At 36.3% G+C, this 20962-nt stretch overlaps 1 protein-coding gene across 3 annotated transcripts in view; it reads left to right on the top strand.

Annotated features, from left to right (window-relative positions):
• Window positions 1-267: 267 nt before the first annotated feature.
• LOC124642499 (putative uncharacterized protein DDB_G0282133) overlaps window positions 268-20962 on the top strand; it is a 40646-nt gene continuing 19951 nt past the window's right edge. Inside the window, exons 1-3 of one of the 3 annotated variants that reach the window (XM_047180965.1) lie at window positions 268-367; window positions 9093-9178; window positions 19542-20683. In XM_047180965.1, the coding sequence (XP_047036921.1) occupies window positions 9105-9178; window positions 19542-20683 (1216 nt within the window). In that variant the 5' untranslated portion in view covers window positions 268-367; window positions 9093-9104. Of the gene's footprint in view, window positions 368-466; window positions 635-663; window positions 927-9092; window positions 9179-19541; window positions 20684-20962 lie in introns of those variants that run through there. The other 2 variants (XM_047180966.1, XM_047180964.1) reach the window with 2 other exon arrangements.

Below are 20962 nucleotides of genomic sequence, written 5' to 3'. Positions count from 1 at the left end.
AGTTCTGACTGAGAAAGAGTTGACCGCAAAATGTTGCCATAGTAGAATTTAATATTATAAAGTTGTGGGGAAAGAAATAATATAGAAGTGAACCTTACCTTTTGAGCCAATTTTAAAATAACTATTTCTTTAAATTGCTATATATTGTTTACTCTTTATAAATAACGATCTCTTGTGATTAGGTATTTAACTCGATCATTAATTGCACCATTTGGCAGAAAATGGACACTAAAAAAATATAGGGCTTAATATTAAAAAAGTAAAAAATATCACTCAAAATTGACTTGAAAGGGCGGGAAATTTGCAAACTAAAATTACTTACTCAAAAACATTAAATATTAATTCCTGGAAACTGAAGATTTATCATGTAAGTTTTACAGCAAAATAACATAGAACTTAATATTTGACGAATCAAACATAATTTTGTGACTAAATAGTCGCTTCGTGACAGCAACACCGTTGCGAGTAAGCACGTATAATTTTATACACATGTAGGTCAATGGAAAAAATGGCTTAGCACCGAAGTAAGCTCGTATGTATCGTGGCAAGAAATAATTTTATAATTTAAATGGCCTTCAGTGATTTATGTCACATAGGTAACGCGTACAAAACCGTCGAAAATGAAACTGATCAGGTAAGTGAGTGTTTTCGTATAGTGCCATTTTTCAATGGGTGTTGTAAATGTCTTGGACTGTCAATCTGACCTGAAATCCGGGTGATATTACACGAAATATTTATCAAAAGTGCATTATTTATCCAATGTGGACTATTATGAGTGCGAAATATGGACTTAGTGAACGTTTGTTGTGATATTTAGTGTTTCGTGTTCCGATATTTTTTTGATGAAGTGTAGGTAATGACATCGGGGAATGCACATAATATTTTTAGAATTATGTAGTTTGTACGTTAGAGGACAAAATAACAAGGTAACATATTATAAATATACTACTTTTATGTGTATGACGACATTTAAATGTTATGAAAGATGTACAAAATGAGGTGTTTCCTAAATGAGCAATATGCTAACACCTACCCACTTTCTATATTAGTGAGTTACAATACAAAACAGTTAGAACTATTTCCTATAGGAATACCATTCTACTGAACTGGTGGAATATCCCTTTACGACTTTTAAAGACCTTGTAGTAGTTGTAATTATAGAATAATAAACTAATAGTATCAGATTCCACCAAGAAAACAATTAGAATGTCCTTGATGGAACATTTCCTAAATAACAACTCTTATTTATTAACTAAAGCCACATCTGTCTTACTAAATATGTTTTTATTTGTTATTTCATGGATCTTTTGACCTATTTCGTCATGTCACCATATGATAATGTGAAAAACAAAGCATTTGTATTTCATTTTGAATAATGTTAAGTATGTATGTATGTAGGTAATGTATTCCGTTCTATTCGATCTAGGATAACAAAAACACTAATTAAATAAATATTTTTCATTAATATGATAATGATGCCCATATTGTTACTTAAGTTTCCATGTAATATACGTACCTAAGTAGAATCCTGTAGTCTGGATTTAAGTCACAGTAATTCAATATGCATGCTTTCTATTGACTATTTGACTAAACCATACGGCTATAGAGTTTTGAAAGTATGGCAATGCTTTTGGTATAATATACGTTCCAATATTGGCTGGCAGCTTACAAGATGTTAGTCATCTCCATTTAAGTCCTCTACAATATTTTCTGAAATCTTAACCATCAAGTGACACGCTGAACACCATAATGTTATAAAAAACTGCAATTTGATTAAATTATCTCCCGTTTTAACTGCCCTGACCCAGATATTACCAGATAATGAAATTAAGTTAAAAAATTTTGTAAGTAAATAGGTTAAAAAATCAAGCTCCTTTATGCCCAGTTCTTATAATCAAAAACATTTTGGATTGCTTATGGATGTGCTTTTGATTCTTATGTTAAGAGGCCTATGTAAAAAATTATCATTGGTGAAACAAATAGTCTCCTGGTCAAAACTATAAGTTACCAAAACAAATTGTTTCTGGGTAGTCATAAACCTGTCTTTCACTCTACCAGCTGTCAGCACGATTGCCAACTATGGTTTCTAGGTTCTGTTCATGACTCAGACACCGTGGTTGAAGTTGAGAAACAAAACTACTCATTACTAGCATAGTCTGAATGTATGGTTCAGAGTGATTGCAATAGACATACTGTACATTGCATGTCAGTGACACATAACTAGAGATATGTGGGTGTACAGATTGTACATACTTGGTTTATGGGTAATGATATTAAGCATGGATGTGGATATTACTGTGGGTGTGCTTCTAGGTCATTAGGTGCCTTTGGCAGTCACAGGAAGACTGTAAGTCTGATAGACTGTATTATCGAGGGATAATATGTATGTAATATTGTTACCCAGGTAAACGTGTTGAGGTAAACTTTTAAGATAGGAGTTAGATAGGCAGAAGAAATGTATCACCCCCACCTTCAAAGACATTTAACGTCACTCCTTAGTGACAGATTCTCATAGAAAATCTGCACTAAGGAAGGGCTCAAGTAACCATTAAATGTCTCTGAGTGTGTCCAATAGATTACATCAAAACATTAACATGTCAGTACTTGCAAGCTATGGAATGTTGTCATAATCAAACATAAACATAACCCACAATCATTCAGATTTGTTATCAGTATGATAAACTTAATTCCTAAACAAACAAAATTATAACTTGTGTTCATAATATTGCTGATGCAACAAAGTTTTGTTTGTTTACTTTATTAGTGCGGGTAGATAAACACCTGTTTATCTTAAAATATATCTATAAATTAAATGCATTTTGATAAATATTTCCTAATGATTTAATACATTCTCCTCTATTGATAAATATGTTCCAATTTTGGTTAAACAGCTGCACATAATTTTGGACATTGATTTATTTTCAGTCTTGAATGTAAAAAGTTGGAGGAAATTAATATCAAATAATATTTAAAACTTACAAATAACAAAAAATTGATCAGAAATGAAAATGTTGCATTTGCCCTATAGTGACTAGTCTGGGTAACAATAATATTAGCATTGTCTTTCTAATACTACAATGGTTATGTCTGTCTAATAACTGTATGCAAAGGTCAATGACCCAACGGTTATTATTCTAGACACATTTTTAATGTTTAATACAAAAGGTATTTAGAATTGCTCGACACAAACAAATAAACCATGGTGTATTGAAAAGGGGCATTATGTCTATGGTGTTTTGCCTTATTTTTTAGTCTTTACCTGTATTCATTTTAGCTTCTTTCATTACTTACCTTTAATTCATTTAATTTTTTGTATTTTACCAAAGCTAAAGAAAGGTATATGTGCTATTGAAAAAATAGTAGAATGAAACCTTTAGATTGTCGGTGAACTAGTTACTTGCTTACAGGGAGTTCCAATTAACCTTGTAGTATTTACTCTACATTGAATTCAAATAGCCAAGTCCCAAACCTATTATAAAATTGACTTCATGTTAAGGTACATATCGACTAACTCGTAACATATGGAAGAACGCAACATTTTTGTTTAATGTGGTAGGTCCCTATTCATGTTAGCAACTCTCACCGATATGTCCTGATTTAGCAGCGTTAGCTGATTTTGTTATTTAAGTCTACTACTTTTCTTTTTAATCGCATGTTTTTAACCCCCGACGCAAAAACGACGGGGTGTTATAAGTTTGACGTGTCTGTGTGTGTGTGTGTGTGTGTGTGTATGTGGCATCGTAGCTCCCAAACGGATGATCCGATTGTAATGCGGTTTTTTTTGTTTAAAAGGTATGTCAGTCGGGAGTGTTCTTAGCTATGTTTGGTGGAAATCGGTTCAGGTCTTCAAGGTCATCAGCTCGTTTGCTAGATGTGATAGGAATGTTACACGCTCAGTTTACTTGCAAGTATATGTGGGATCTGAAATTTGAAACACTAATGTCTTTTGGAACCACTGAGCTGGTCTGCTGTTAGGGCACGAAGGTAGGAGACGTAACCCTGAACTGCCTTTTAGTAAACCCATCGAGTTTGGGCTCGTTGAATTTGTCTTGACGAGTTCTCTTCATGTTTCTGATTGACGAGAACCTGATGCTGGAAATGGGATGTGGCGGATGAAACCCTGAAATGCCGGAATGAAACGGATAAACCGATTTATATTTTTGCTGAAAATCTAGAATGTCCAAAGGTTAATCTTTATTGTTTCTCAATCTGTGCAATTCTCCCAGAGCCAGTTTGTCATGAGGATTGTTAAACAGCTTCCTTTGGCCGAGATCGCATATAGCAACCCCATCTTAAGATAAAATAAATTAAAGGAAAAATTAAGGAGCTCCTTTAAAAAGCATGAAATAAAATAAAATTATAAATTTAAAAAAACCCCCGACCCAAAAAAAGTACGCAATAATTATGACAAAAGTTTAAAGACGCTAAACCCTATAAAAAGCAAAAAATAACTTTTAACACTACGTAAAGTAAATTTTGACGTGTCGGGGGACCGCTTTTTACCTTCATAAATACTTACATAAATCAAATGATACCTACCTAATTACAACATTCGTTTAAAAAAAAACACGTATCTAAAGTAATGAATTAGAGCGGGGGTTTTTTTTAATTTATTTGTGAATGTTTTCTCCAATTTTTTCATATAAAGTCGACCTTGTTGTCATAATCCAGGCATAAATCTACTGAGGTATTATTGAGTGGTTGATTTTGTTATTCGTTTTCACAGTAACAGTAAATGAAAGTAAAACATTTGAGTGTTTAGTATCGAAGTAGTCGACGGTCACCTTTAGCGGTTTGCTCTTGTAATGTAACAAAGTCGATTACATACAAGTTTTATTACATGGGGAATAAAAGACAACTGGCTATCTGCACTTTTATGACAACACTTAAATCTATTTATCCATTCTATAGTTTACAATGTGTTATACTATTTGTATACTGACTTCAGGCGAAACGCAATATAAAACAGCTTGACCAAAAATAATATCACCTGTTTGCATAAAAATTCCAATGTTTTACTAAAAAAAAAACTTGAGTTAGGAGAAAATCCACCGGTTTTTCCACCGGACATTCAAAATTTTCAAGTCATTTGCTTTCCATTGTCAGCTCAGAGCGCCACTGAAAAAAATGTACCCATGGAATAGTCGTTTATAACTAGTCTTTTGGCTATGTGACTAATATTCCTGTAGGTACAGTACAACATCATAGTAGTAGTAGTAGTATTTTTTCCTATTCTTCACACAAAATCATAACAGTCAGTCAATCAGAATTTTAACCATCTCCCAAAATTTATTTTTCAACGGCGCACAGTGGATCCAAATTGAAAAATAGTGGACATAGGCAACAAAGTTCCAATATCGATTCGATATTTTTTTATGTGATTCTTCATGATATTCCAGACAACTTTTACTCTTGTGAAATTTCTTCTAAAGTTGATCGTTTGTCTGAAAAAAAATAAATTAGATTTTTTTGTATGGAGCGAATCACGTTTATTTTTTTTTCTTCAATTGTACGAATATGTTAGGTCTGTGGCGTGAGTATATGATACCTAGGGTCATTCTCTATCCAAGAAAAAATATATCAGCTCCGGCCATCTGCAGCCGCGCGAGTAATCATTCGGTAAAAAAATAATATTTTCTATAACGTTTTTTGCCTTTTAAGATCAATTCAAAGTATATTTTCTGTCTCACTTGGCTGTTTTCACCTTATTTTTGGTTAAATATATAGTTTTAATGGCACATAGGTACTCACAACTAGTAATTCTAGCAGAGGTTTTGTTATTATTGCATGTTATCGGTGGCACCTGGATCTAAGCGCATAACTAATTAGTCATCGAAAAATGCTCGTCTCTGATTGGCTGTATTTTTTTTACTACCTGCTAGTCATGTTTATATGTTCACTACTTGAGTAATTAACACTGACTATAAATACAAAGACATTTACTATGTCCCTCTAGTATCGCTCTTGTCGCTTATTTGTGAACACGGTGAAATACTTTTATTTTAATATTTACATTAGAACTATGGCTGGATTTTGTATCAACCTAGATCTTTTTGTGAAATTAAGAAGTGGTGGTGATCTGAAAAATTATATGTTTCTATATGAAAGTATAATTTCTGTTTTGAATACCACAGTTTCTGAAGAAGACAAAAACCTAATCAAGGAGTTCTGTCGACTTTTTTGTGTAAGTCTAAATAAAAAGTGGATAGAGTCAAGTAGAAGCCAAAAAACTTTTCTGAATCGTATAAATAATCGCAATTGGTTGGAAAAAAATATCAACTGGCCTGTTTGTGATAGTGTTGACCTGAGAAGTGAGTTGGGCTTTTCGGACTTATCTGAGCCAGTGGATGTGAATTCCCATGTTCCTAATCTTGCGGTATGTACTACGGAAGCGGGAACATCTACAGAAAAGGAGCACAGAAAACCGTTCGAAGACTTAAGTAATAAGCAAAAAAAAAAGACGGCTTACTTCCATAGTAGAAGAAAATTCAGAGGAAGAGTTGCAGCACTGGTACTTAACAAAAGAAAACAACGGCAAAACGAATCTGGCAAAAGTAGTCGAATACCTTTCCAGTAATCCAGAAACGCTATCCCAAGTACACGAGCGACTATTCAAAAAGCAGAGCCTAAGTACCGTCTCTGAAGATAAGTGCTTAGCTCTTTATACCTCACTTGCGCTCTCGAGATGGAAGTACTTAGCTCTTCGAAAATTTCTGAAAGAAGAAAACTGTGCTGCCTTTCCATCTTATCCAAAGCTAGTAAATGCCAAGAAAAGATGTTATCCACCACAAGAGAGTATGGAGATTACCGAAAAAGGAGCTCAAATTAAATTGCAAGCGCTATTGGACCACACTGTGGAGAGGATTTTACTAGATGTGAATTCTGTTGACAGGTCTCAAAATGAAGAATTCAGTTGACCTGGAAATGGGGGCTTGATGGTTCTTCGTCGCAGAGTAACTATAAACAGAAAACGTCAAACACAGCCACAGGGTTCGGTGATTCATCAGTAGTCATGATAAGCATCGTCCTACATAAGGACATATCCTACATAAGGCCTAAAATAACGAAACAGGTTCATGGTGAGTTGTTGCCTGAAGCAATTCAGTTGTTACAGACTACCGAGCCTCCCTGTGATAGCGAGATTATGGAGGAAGAAGAATGCCTCCTAGCAGAGTCCGAAAATTTGCCGGACCCACTTCTGGAATAAGAAATAAAGTGATCTGGCTCTGGACTGTTCCCACAAAAGCCCATCGGAGCTGGTATGACAAACAGCCCTTTTCAGGGCTACAATAATTTCACAATTTTCTTTCGATCATACGTACGATAACTTATACTATACGCTAGATTATGTAGATAATGATTATCAACGTCTTGCCCATAAAAATTCAAACTATTTCACCTATATTTGACAAATAATATTTATTTTACAGGTAGCAGGTAGTAAAAAAAATTACAGCCAATCAGAGACGAGCAGTTTTCGATGACTAATTAGTTATGCGCTTAGACGAGCGCACAAACAAATGAGTCATCAATCACAATCCAGGTGCCACCGATAACATGCAATAATAACAAAACCTCTGCTAGAATTACTAGTTGTGAGTACCTATATGCCATTAAAACTATATATTTAACCAAAAATAAGGTGAAAACAGCCAAGTGAGACAGAAAATATACTTTGAATTGATCTTAAAAGGCAAAAAACGTCATAGAAAATATTATTTTTTTACCGAATGATTACTCGCGCGGCTGCAGATGACCGGCGCTGATATATTTTTTCTTGGATAGAGAATGACCCTAGGTATCATATACTCACGCCACAGACCTAACATATTCGTACAATTGAAGAAAAAAAAATAAACGTGATTCGCTCCATACAAAAAAATCTAATTTTTTTTTTTTCAGACAAACGATCAACTTTAGAAGAGATTTCACAAGAGTAAAAGTTGTCTGGAATATCATGAAGAATCACATAAAAAAATATCGAATCGATATTGGAACTTTGTTGCCTATGTCCACTATTTTTCAATTTGGATCCACTGTGCGGCGTCCAATGCAAAAAGGCTTTCCGCTCTCATAATTGCTGTCAGTTTTTAAAGGGTCTTCTCTCGAATAAGCTGTAAGATAGGATCTTAGACGTGATTACCTAACTTGACGTTTCTGGGACACCAAGTCACAAACTCGCTTTAAAAATAGAGGCGAGCCTTAAGTGCAGTTTTCGTGATTTATTTCGTGGTAACTATTTTGTTTTTGACTTGGAGGGATTCTATTTTTATCCAGGACCGCACATTAAACTGGCTTTTTTACCTAACTGTCGAGAAGGGTTATGTTTCATTTGCCCTTTTTAAGGGACCCGAATATTTTGTAACTGTAAAACTTATTATTTCTTCAGTATCGTAGGAATTCGATAGAACGAAGTATGTAATAAATATTTACTAACCCGCTTGAGACCCCGACTTAAAAATGAACTAACTTCGACCAATACTCTGAAAACGAGACGTAGCTTATAAGTCTTCCGAAAGTAGGTCAACATAAAAATTTGGATCCTGACGTTACGAACGGGACTGTTAAGTGTGTTTGACTTTGACTGTTCAATTTATTATCGAATACATCAATAATTCTTAAGTTTTGAAAGTAATATTGTAAAATTGTTGTTCTATCAAACTAGTAGGGGTTTGTCGCTTACAGCTCTTTCATACTAGCGGATTTTACGCACAGTTATGTTGAATACAATTGACAACCTACTGGATCAAATGATGATACCTAGGCACGCGTGGCAGGTTTTTTACTGCGCTTAAAATATGAAGCGCACACAAGCGAAAAATCCGCTGATGTAAAATTGCTCTTAGCCAAAATCCTTCTAATAGAGTAGTTTAATATTTGCCTTCAGGTGACCAATTAGTGTTATTTAATATGCAAATCTATACGGTTTTGGACATTTGCCGATTAAAACTAAATATCAAATTAAATTGTTGTTTTTATTCAACCTTGTAAATAACGTCTCGGCCAAAATAAGTAATCTTTTTAGAATATTACACTTGTTTTTTTGTGGAAATAAATAATTTACTTAACTTTACGTTTTTGTTTGTTTACAGTCGGAACACATTATGGAAGAAAATACGATCGTCCGTGATCTTATCACAAAAATCCTCGATGAGACCGGACCTTCAGAAGGGTGCAAGTAAGTAGCATTTTTCATTTAGTTAAGGACGTTTACACTGAATCAACACACAACTTAAACTGCCCGTTTTAGCATTTTTTTTGTTCTTTCTAAAATAATGTAACAGGTGGTCATGGAAGCACATTCGCTTGTTTGGTTTAAAAGCCCTAAAGATTTTAGAACATAAGACAAATATTTAAACACGGCAAAACTTATGGATTTTCCTTAACCGCGTGAGGGATTATTGTTTGTTTATTTCTAGTATGACCTAATGTCAAATTACGTTAGCTACTTAACAATGTCGGTTTTAATTACGCAACAGTCAACAAAAACCAACAAGTTTTTGTACAAACGTTTTTTTATACTTTACGGGTTTTCCTAAGATTTGGTTAGATGATGTTCAGCTCAATATATACGGCTGTCATTGAACATTCTTAGCAGTCGTTACGGGTAGTCATAAGCTACTAAGCCGGGCACCAGTCTTACCAAGGGGTATTGGGTTGTCCGGGTAACTGCGTTGAGGAGATCAGATACGCAGTCACTCCTTGTGAAACACTGGTACCTACTCAGCTGCAAACGGTTAGACTGGAAGCCGAACCCAACATAGTTGCCAAAAGGCTCGGGAGATGATGATGCTTATCTCAATATAAGCCATACTGAGATGACCTAATATAGACCATTGTATTGCAAATACAAGGATCTAGAACTCCGTTTGCGTCAATGCAAGTGAATGTCAGACAGGAAGCGTCGTATTATCGTACTCTAAAGAAATTGATCTTGCGTTTCTAGTGCATAAACGGTTCGGTGCACATCCAGGCTTTAGAAGTCCGGGAAGTAAGGCTATATCTAGTTTACTTGATACCTTTATAGCTTGGTACCTATTTTAGCATAGTCATGGTGACTCGGCTGAATGACGGATTTCACAATTTACTGCGATTTTTATAAGTTATCTATCCGTTGTTTTGCGATTAGAGATTCATCATCATCAGTGTTTTTGTCTACCCACTTCTGGGCACAGGATTCCTTACACAGTGAAGGATTGAGATTAGAGATTGGAAGACTAATTTATTTGGAGCTAAGTTTAAAATATGAATCGCAAGCCAATGGATAGATAAGTTTTAGAATCTTCAGTTTGTCGATCCGTGGATAGGTGGCCACTGCAATCTTGAAATTCTGTTTTCTACCATGCTAATAATTACTGTAATTAGTTCGATCAAACATGCATGATAAAAATTATATGTAGTGAGCCAGTGAGCCAACCAATGTTTTAATCGGCCTTCAAAAAAATAAACACGATTTCAATGTCGCTTCTATCTATAAACATAAGTTGTTGTCATGTATCAGTGTTTAAAATAACAAAAACGCTTAAAAAAACCGGCCAAGTGCGAGTCGGACTCGCGCACGAAGGGTTCCGTACCATTATTTAAAATGAGCAAAGAACACGTTTGTTGTATGGGAGCCCCCCAAAATATTTATTTTATTTTCGTTTTCAGTATTTGTTGTTATAGCAGCAACAGAAATACATCATCTGTGAAAATTTCAACTCTCTAACTATCAAGGTTCATGAGGTACAGCCTGGTGACAGACGGACGGATGGACGGAGGAGCGAAAACAATAGGGTCGGGTAAAACGGGAGCCTAAAAAGAGTTACCAAGAAGGCTTTAGTTTAATAAATACTAATGATATCTGATTGCCATTCAAATCCAACTTTATGAATAAAAAAAAATAGCAAGTCCAATCTTATTTTTGAGTCTGTCTCCTTTTATAGTACCCACACAGGCAAGGACAACAATAAGTGTTTCAATAAATAGTGAAAAAATAGTAAGAAAATTAAATGTTTTTATTTTTATGTCAAACAATACTTGAACATGACTTGTTTGCTCGTCACTGACATAAATGAAAATATTTAATTGATGTTAAAGTTGATTGGATAGCGATTAACGAAGATAAAAATTAAAAAAGGGCAGAGGGTAGGCATTTTAAGGGATGGTTTTAAATAACTAGTTCTGTTTTCGAAAGAGAGCAAACATCGTTGATAAGTTTCAATCTAAAACATTTTTTCAAAACTAGCTGTTCCCTGCCGTTTTCTAGATGGCCGAGAGAATTACTGCTCGCAACTTATTAAATATGCAAATACACATTAAATCCATTCAGTAGTGATGCGAGAAAGAGTAACACACTCTTCTCTTTCTCACTTACTCTCTTTGGAACTGAAAGAGTTATTAAGGTAAACGTACCAATACTCGTCGGATTTCGGAAATCACCGACTTTGAAGCGCTACTGTGTGTTAAATATTCAATGTAAAATGAAAATTTTTGCATGACGTGATAGAGTATTTATTCGTTATTCTAAGTAATTAATGTTTTTTTAATCATTTTCATGGGTTTATGTACTTATTAAGGCAAAAGTAAAAAAAGGGCGATTTGTACCAATAGTCGTCTGATTTGTACGGATACTCGTCAAATATTCCCAGTACTCGTCAACTTTTAATGCTAATGTGAACTCTCTGCTCTTGAACATAAAGTTCAAGTTATGTACATTTTTTTGTGCTTGATTTTGTTAAGCATACTTGTGCCTTTGAAACATTAGGTAGATAGATAGAAAACCAAATCACTATTTAGAATAGCAGGTCATAATCTGTTAGAAGAGCAGGTATTCAATAAAACAGACACATAGTTATATTTTAATTTATATTCCTATCTATCAAACGCTTGGAATCACAAAATCAGTCTATAAAATATATGTTATATTTCGTAATCAATCATATAACCATGCAGTCATGTGCATAATGTAGCACGAGTAAAATTATTACTATTAAAATATTTAAATTGTAAAACCAATATTGTGTCTTCCCAAAATTTATATACAACCTTCGCTCCTCTCCCTTATGGAAGCAGCCACATCTTTTAGACAGAATTGACCAAATTATCCGTACTATCCTTCATCTCTTTTTAATTTGGCCTTGGACGACCGAGCGTGGCTTCAAGCCACCCTTCCGATCAGATTCGGTGGCCTCGGCGTCCGCCAAATTTCCAGTTTAAGTCTACCGGCGTTCCTATCCTCGGTCTGCGGCACTAAGGAGTTGACCAGCAAAATTTTAGCCCCTTCACTGGTCGATTCTGAGGTGCATGGTATGAACGCCTGGAAAGTGGCTTGCCCAAATACAGCCTTCCCTGACAACCCGGCTTCCCAGAGACAGTGGGACGAGCCGCTCTGCAGATTGACGAGAAATAAACTAATTGAAACATCTGTCAATACTGCTGAGCGTGCCCGCCTACTGGCTGTGGGAGAGTGGGAGTCAGGCTATGGCTTCACGCACTGCCGTCACCCAGCGTTGGGACCATGCTGGGTGACACAACATTCCGACTCGCTACATGCCTACGCCTCGGCGCTCCCACTGGGGCTCCGCATCGCTGTCAGTGCGGCGAATCTGTGGACTGCCTTGGGCACCATGGTCTTTCCTGTGGCAAAAGTGCTGGTCGCATGGCACGACACACCAGCATAAATGACATTATCCGTCGTGCTCTTGTCACTGCCGGAGTGCCAGCCGTTTTAGAACCCAAGAGCTTAGCACGCGACGATGGCAAGAGACCAGACGGGATGTCTATAATGCATTGGAAGATGGGAAGGTCTTTGGTGTGGGACGCAACCTTCGTCGACACCCTTGCACCTTCCCACCTTCCCAGTATCGCGAGCTGTGTCGGTGCAGCTGCTGCAGCTGCGGAAAACCTCAAACGTCACAAATATGTAAACCTCACCGGCAATTGCATTTTTGAGCCGTTTGGGGTTGAAACCTTGAGACCATGGGGCCCAAGTGCCCACAGACTCTTTCAAGAAATCAGTAAGCGATTGGTGGAGTCCACTCGTGACCAAAAGGCTGGCCTATACTTCGGCCAAAGGATATGCATTGCCATCCAGCGTGGCAATGCAGCCAGCCTTTTGGGCACGATCCCCGCTGACAGCGATGCGGATGAATTTTTTGATACTTAGTTTTAATATTTCCCCCTTTATTATTTTTGTAAATATGAAAGTCTGTGAGACCACCACACTGGTCAATTTTGAGGTGCCATGCCTGACCGAGGCTTTAAATGCTTGGAAAGTCGTGCAGCCGCAGTGCCGGCCGCATACCACGACATGCTAACATCAACGACGTGATCCGTCGCGCTCTTGTTGCCGTCGGCGTACCAGCCGTACTCGAACCAAATGGCTTGGTACGCGACAATGGCAAGAGACCAGACGGCATGTCGCTATTTCCGTGGAAGTTGGGTAGGACTTTAGTGTGGGACGCGACATGCATCGACACTCTTGCGCCATCTCCCGGAACTCTCCCATCCCGGAACTGCATGTTGTGCTGGCTCCGCCGCTGCACAAGCAGAGACCCTCAAGCGGCGCAAATATAGTAACCTTATATTCAAGTACATGTTTGAGCCGTTTGGGGTTGAAACTCTTGGGCCGCGGGGTCCGAGAGCCCGCCTTCTTGTCAAGGATATTTCCCAGCGCCTGGTTGATACTTCACGGGACCCAAAGGCTGGCTTTTATTTCGCACAGAGGTTGAGCATTGCCATCCAACGTGGCAATTCTGCCAGCCTTTTGGGTACATTACCCACTGACAGCGATGAGGAACAATTTTTTGATGCACTGTATTAGTTTTCAGACAGACAGAGCTCAAGATTCGTGCCGATAACTATAAGATTACTCTTTACCCATCAATATCGAATACGACAAGCAAAGCAGTGACAGCGATGGAAGCTATGTCATCTTAGTTTTAAAACTGATTTTAATATTTTTTGCGTCAAAACTAGTTGAATGACATATTTTTATATAGGCGCTATTAAAGTAAGTTAGGGAGACGCGGTACAATACGCGTGACGACATGCAGTTATTTCAAACAAAAAGCATAGTGTAAGAACAGTCAATTTTTGCTTGCCACAAATTGTAATCCAAGCGTAGTAGAAACAAAGGCTAGTAGTAGTTGTACCCAAAGCGGTAGATATGTATCGTGTGTCCTTAATCGAATGGCGGAGGCCTACAGCGGCCAATATATACCTAAAAAAAAACACTCGTAGAAAGTGCATACTTATAGGAAACAGGAGAGTAAAATGTACCCCTAAGAAAAAGCTTTAAAGAAACGCAGTTTTATCAACAAATGTAGTTTAAACCTTAAATATGTTTGTTCTAGAGAGATAACAATTTTGTAAAAGTCCCGATATTAGCTATTTATTCGCATTTTGTATTGTAAAACCCAAAATATCCTCATTATGACGAGTTTAGGTGCAACTTTTGAGCACGTCCCAGAAGTCGTCATAATAATTCTAAAATTGACGGGTTTTGGGTCAAATAGGAGTTTTAAAGTACCAATAGATGTCACATTAAAAAAATATATCTTCTATGTTAAAAGTATTCCAAATTGCATATTACATCGTTAGCAAATAAACTTAACTATCTAATTAAATAAAGAAATATACCACAGACCCCACTGGAGTTATGTAAATCAAAGCACAAAACCACGTGCTGAGTTTCACTTTTGACAGCTGAACTTCACGAAAAAACTATTTTGTTAGGGCACATACTTTTCGAATAACATATCTCAGACGCCATGAATGTTAAAACCCCGTATTGTAATTTCAATTGTGCAATATATTATCAACAATATGTTGACATATAAACCGGGCCATTTTAAGTTCAGTAGAAATAATAAATAAAAGTTTTTAGATTAATTGACGACTATTGGGGCATGACGACTTCACCCGCGTTTACCTTATAGGCCTGTTTTAATAAAAAAAAAAACCGGCCAAGTGCGAGTCGGACTCGCGCACCGAGGGTTCCGTACAAATGCTGTATAGATAAAAAGTGAGTTTCGCGCCAACCGTTCAGTTTAGAACAATCATAGTTATGGTAATTTCGTGAGAGTCAAAATAGTTAATATTTTTTATTTTATAATATAACTAAAATAGTAGGCCAGTACCTTGTAAAAGTTATTTTACTGAAGTTATTTATATACAACATTTTATAGTCATCATTCAGAAATCTGATTGAAAATAACTAATTATGTCTTAAAGGTCATGGGGCATATCTGACCCGCTTTGTAAAAAGTGGCGGACATGAATCAAAGTAGTTTTAAATCGTGGAGAATGGTATGACGTTTCTTTGAATATAAATATTTTATTAAAATTCCATGGAGACGAATGTCCAGGATCGTTTGAAAAATATAAAAGACAAGCAGTTTCAGAGGATTGTACAGGTTGCAATGCTCGTTTTTATTGTTAAAGACATTTCATAAAGAAGGAAGGTGCCAATCCGGATGACCAGGATCTGATGAGGATCTGGAAACCCTGAGAAATCGAGGGCAACTCTTGAATATTGTAGGCACGCATCGAGTCATAACCAGACATGTGAGTGTATTTTTGAGGGTACTGGTAAACAGTGAAGGTTTGGAGCTGATTTGATTATGGAGACTACAGAGAGTCAAGGGAACTCCCGAACGGTATGTTGCAACTACCACGTGTTTGGGCTTATTTTATTCGTATTGGCGAAGACTTTCCACAAAGATAGGTTTGACTGCCATTGTGGGATCGACAGCTAAGATCAGATATAGTTATGGGAACTCCTTTACAATTTATAACGTTACCTTGTGTTGGAGCTTATTTTATTTTAGGTGATGAGAATTCACTACTAACTTGGGTTAAAGCAGCCATTGCAGGAATGGGATCTTTTATTTTTGAGGGATTAATCACCTAAAGAGCCCCAGTTTCAGGTTTTTTTCGAAACCGCCTGACGACTTGTAGCTGTCGAATTGTAACAACGACTTCTAGAGAGTAGGATTCGGGGCTGCTGGCTTTACGTTTCTAGAGCCTTGACAAAAGTGTAATTCTGTCCCTTTCTTTGTTTTATAAAGTCGGCATTATTTTATTTTGTAGCATTTTACAAACAAATCCAACTTCAAACATATAAAAAAGCAACAAGAAAACAAAAGCAAGAAAGAAATTAAAAAGATGTTAGGTGCATCGGTCTAGAAGTCGGTGTCTAGAGGATGCATCTATATTTATTTAACCACCGAGATCTAGACCGATGCATATAAACAGTTTTCTTGTTGTTTTAGAAGTTGTTTTTTTTTTTGTAAAAAGTTTTTATTTTTAACTTTTGTGAAAAGTTCTCGTCAATACGAATAATATAAGCCCAAACACGACGTAACTAAAACATACCGAGTTCTCTCGACTTTCTCACGTCTCCATCATCAGATAAGCTCTAAACCTTCACTGTTTGATAGTATCACCAGACATACATCTGAGAATCAAGTTTTAATCCTATGCATGCCTACAAAATTTCTGATAGTTGCCCTCGATTTCTCAGGATTTCCATCATCAGATCCTGACCTGATGACAATGGAAATAAACGGCGAGTATACTCTTTCACTACAAAGAAATGATTTCTCAAATCCGTCAAACTTGGTCGTTTAAATTCCCCATTGAAATGAGGAAAATATTTGATATTTACACCTGATTTTCTCTAGATTTCCATGGTTCACATTGATGCGACTAATGCCATAGTAAATCAGAGCCTTTATCATTATACTGTGCTATATTTCGTTCGTATCCGCCGTGGGTATGGTTTTCATACTAAGGTGCCCAATGACCTTTGAATGATTTATTTTTCACAGTTTAGAGGCCATTATAATATTTAAGAAGTGTTTGATATGAATTTCACTTTTTATTCAAAACTTTAATATCGCTACGCGTTCATGTGAAAAAGGGTAGGTAGTAAGTTTATAATTATTAAAAAAATATTTTATGTCATGTAAGCAAAAATAATATTTTAATATTTTATTTAACTTCAAATTTATCATTTTCGCAATTTTTCCTTTATCTGTACTATATAACGTTGCTTCGTGCCGAATTTTAAGATTCTGAGTTCACGGGAAGTACCTTGTAGGTTTTGATTCCCTAGCGTGTGACGGAAATTCGTCTAAGGTGTTGGTAAAACTGCTGTATCTTTTGATCGCGTTAACTTAGAAGTTTGATTTTTTCATTGCTTAAAGGGACAATAGACCTAGGTATTTGGTATAAATTTCAATTTGGTACCTTTATTCGTTCGTGAGAAATAAGGTAGTAAGTTTCATTTTATTAAAATATTTTTATTATATTATATAACAAAAAAAAAAGAGATTTTCGCAATTTTTCCTATATTTGCATTATATAACAATGCTTCATGCCAAATTTCAAGATTCTGAGTTTACGGGAAGTACCCTGTAGGTTTTGATTCCTTTGCGAGTGTCGAGAATTTGTTGAAAATATCGACATAATCGGTTGTATCTTTTGATTGGCTTGGCTTAGAAGCTTGATATTTTCACAGCCTAAAGGGACAATAGACCCGAGTATTTCATGTGAATTTCAGCTTGATACGTCCACGCGTTCTTAAGATAAAGGGTCTTGACAGACAGACAGACAGACAGACAGACAGACAGACAGACAGACAGACAGACGGACAACAAAGTGATCCTATAAGGGTTCCGTTTTTTTCTTTCGAGGTACGGAACCCTAAAAACACTGACCACATCCACAAATCCAAATATTTGAGTATATAATTTGTAGATTACACGTTTTTCGACAGTAGGTAAACAAACCCATCTTCGTTCTTGAAGGACAGCCTGACCTTAATTGTGCTATCCTTGTAAGAGGTCAGGGACGAAATATACTCGTGCCCTAGATCTGTCAATTTGGTAGATGTAAAGGATAATATAAGGATCATAGCAGAGTGCACTTTGTAATAGTAACTAGCTTTCGCCTCTTACTTCTTATGCGTAAATAATAGCTATAGGTCCAAAAAAGGGGGAAAAAAAATTTGCGAGTTTTCGCCCGCGACTTTGAGTTTGGTAACGGAGCTTCAGCGTTTTCAGGACAGTTTTCATCTCTATGAGTTCAGCAGTTTATGCTTGAAAGCTCAAACAAAATTAATTTATTCTTTACAATAGTTAAGTATGTGATCATTTAGTAAGTGAGCTATACAAACGACAAGGCCTACGACAAAAATCATATGAAAGTACCAAAATCCAATTACCTACATTATTTAAACTAAACTTCTGAAAGAACGCATTTAAATTGCTTCAAACAATGCCAAATTGTTGACGTAATACTCTTTTTTAAGAAGGACATTCTAAGGGCACCGTGACCTCCAGTTATCTTTTCTTTATCAAACATCAATTTAGGCATCAAATAAGACGCATAAAAATATTGCATCGAAATTAAAATTATTTGTTTAAAGTATTCTAATTCTAGTGTAACTTCATAATGAGTCAAAATGTACGAATAGAGCTGCAGCTCTCGTCAAATATCTGGTCCACTCAGAAGTCAGTCATTTGTTGCCTCGCGCATGCGTAACAGTGTTTTGTTCTATAGTCATTTGAAGCCAACTTCAGAGTAGCAACCTTATTTGACAAAAACTGTATTTAACAACAATCTATACATATAATAAAATGATAGGAAAGTCAAAACTGTACATTGAATATTTTTTAAAAGAATACTTGGGGGGTGATCCATAATCAATTCTGAACCCAAATATGTAGTTTTTAGAATTTTTGTCTGTATGTCTATTTATCTGTTTGTCTGTATGTTGTCCACGCAGACGAAGTCGCGGGCAACAGCTAGTATTGTTATAATTTTGTTATATGGTCCAGTGACCCGACCTGCTTTGTTTAACGTTCAAAGATATTTTATTATCAGTCGTTAAATGCGCAAGGATATGTAATCTTTAGATGTCGTTCCGTGAAATTAATCGAATGGTCACAATACTTGTAATTTTATAAAATACTTATCAAAGATTTACTTGTAATATGTCATGTATATTTCCAAAATAACTATCAGATGTTCTTCAAAAGTTTCAATAAAATTAAATATTGATGGCAGTAGTTATCATGAATACTAAATGAACACAAAAGACTGCACTAAAATAATAAATGCGACATAACGGTATTTAGTGAGTGACTAATGTGACAATAAAAGTACTGCATTATTTACAGTGCAAATAATTTTTTACTATCACTTGACATGATATTTTGACTTGTTGCGTACAAACACTCGGTATTACAAAAATATGAGTCCTTAGAAATTCAACGGAATATTGGTTCCTCGAAAAATCTTTTGACTTAGAAACATACAAATTTTCTGCAAATTCCCTTAGAGCAAAAATACATAATATAACTCTTCCTTTTAATGTAGCTGAGTAAAAGTCAGGCATACAATTTTATTCTAAAATATATCGTCTACGTCGCTCGGCAGCGAATTAGGACGCGCTCCGATAACTAAGTTGTCTCTAACATGTTTAGCATAAAATGTAACTCAAAACCGCTCACATGATACATATTTTATGTCTTTATTTTTATTCCTTTCAGCTCTCTACAACCACCGGAAAAAACTCTAAACAGTATACAATCCAACAGCCAATATCCCAAAAATGATACAGGGAACTCATTCATACCACCGCCTTACAACTCTTATCAGAACAACCAACTGTACAATTTCAACCAATCCGACCAAAATGGCTTCAACTTCAACTTACAAAACGGGTTCGGTAATACAAACGGTTTTGTCAATTACGACAACGATGTGAGCGCGTTATTGGGGATCGATAGCGTCCCCGATACCTCCGCAGACACAGTCACGCAGGAACAACTCAATCTACTTAGATTGGCGGCACAAGAAATAGGCGGTGCACAGTTCTCAACGCCGAATAAATACGACGAAAAATTCAACAACTACAATTTCTTCGAACCGAACCAAAGAAATTCTTTGCCTGAAACCAATATGTTCTCAGTGAACAATTTCAGCAGACCGAACAGTCTAAACCTCGATATGAATTTCAACACGAACTTTGAGACCCCGTTCAATAATTCACAGAGGTTTCCCAACAAGTTTGATAATTACATGAAAGAGCAGAACCAGGAGACAGAAATACTGTCATATCTGAACCAACTAAACCTGTCTTCTGATAGATCTCGTGAAGAAAACGGCATTAATAACGTTGATTTGCGTATGCCGATGGATTTAAATGGCCATTACCAGAACGAAGATTTCAGGCAAGAAGACAGGAACAAAATGTTCTGCAACCGAAACTTCCAACAAATGCCCCCAAATAGGAACTATGGGGAGAACAACTTCTACGATATGATGGCACAAATGAACGACAGGAGTCCAATGGGCCAAAACTTCGATTTCTCGAATCAATCGACGCCCGTTTCGGCCGCGAATTCGATGAACTACAATCGATCGAACGGGTACAACCAGAACGATTTGATGCAAAGACGTGATATGAATCCTATGATGTCTCGTGACAATTTCCAAGGAGGGAATGGGAGTATGAATGAGAGGACGAATTTTGAGAATATGGGTCGTGATAATTTGCAGCAAGCAGCTATGATGAGACAGAATCAGGAGTTGGCTCGACAAATGAGCCTGTTGATGCGGAATCGACCACCGCCAAGCCAGTTGAATGTCGACGTGTCGTTTTTGCACGAGAATAACCCCTTTAATCTTGGTAAGTGGCTCATTTCTTTATTTAATTTTTGCCCTTCGACTGGCCCCATTTGAGGTCAGTACTTGTGAAAAAGTTTAAAAATCGAAAGTCTGTTGTAATAAATAAAGCATAGTTTCTACTTAGTCCTTTCATGAAAAAAGGCATTGTATTGTGTTACCTGCACAAAAGTATAATATTACACATTTGATATTCGCTGAAAATCATTGACTATTCAACGTAAGGCCTTGATGTGCTTTTATTATTCAGTGAATCAGCAAGCCATCTTGTAATGAAGTTAGG

Source organism: Helicoverpa zea, chromosome 24 (genome assembly GCF_022581195.2).
Source record: "Helicoverpa zea isolate HzStark_Cry1AcR chromosome 24, ilHelZeax1.1, whole genome shotgun sequence".
Classification (NCBI taxonomy): Eukaryota; Metazoa; Arthropoda; class Insecta; order Lepidoptera; family Noctuidae; genus Helicoverpa; species Helicoverpa zea.
The sequence above is the reverse complement of the archived record's forward strand: the minus strand, read 5'-3'. Positions and strand labels throughout refer to the sequence as shown.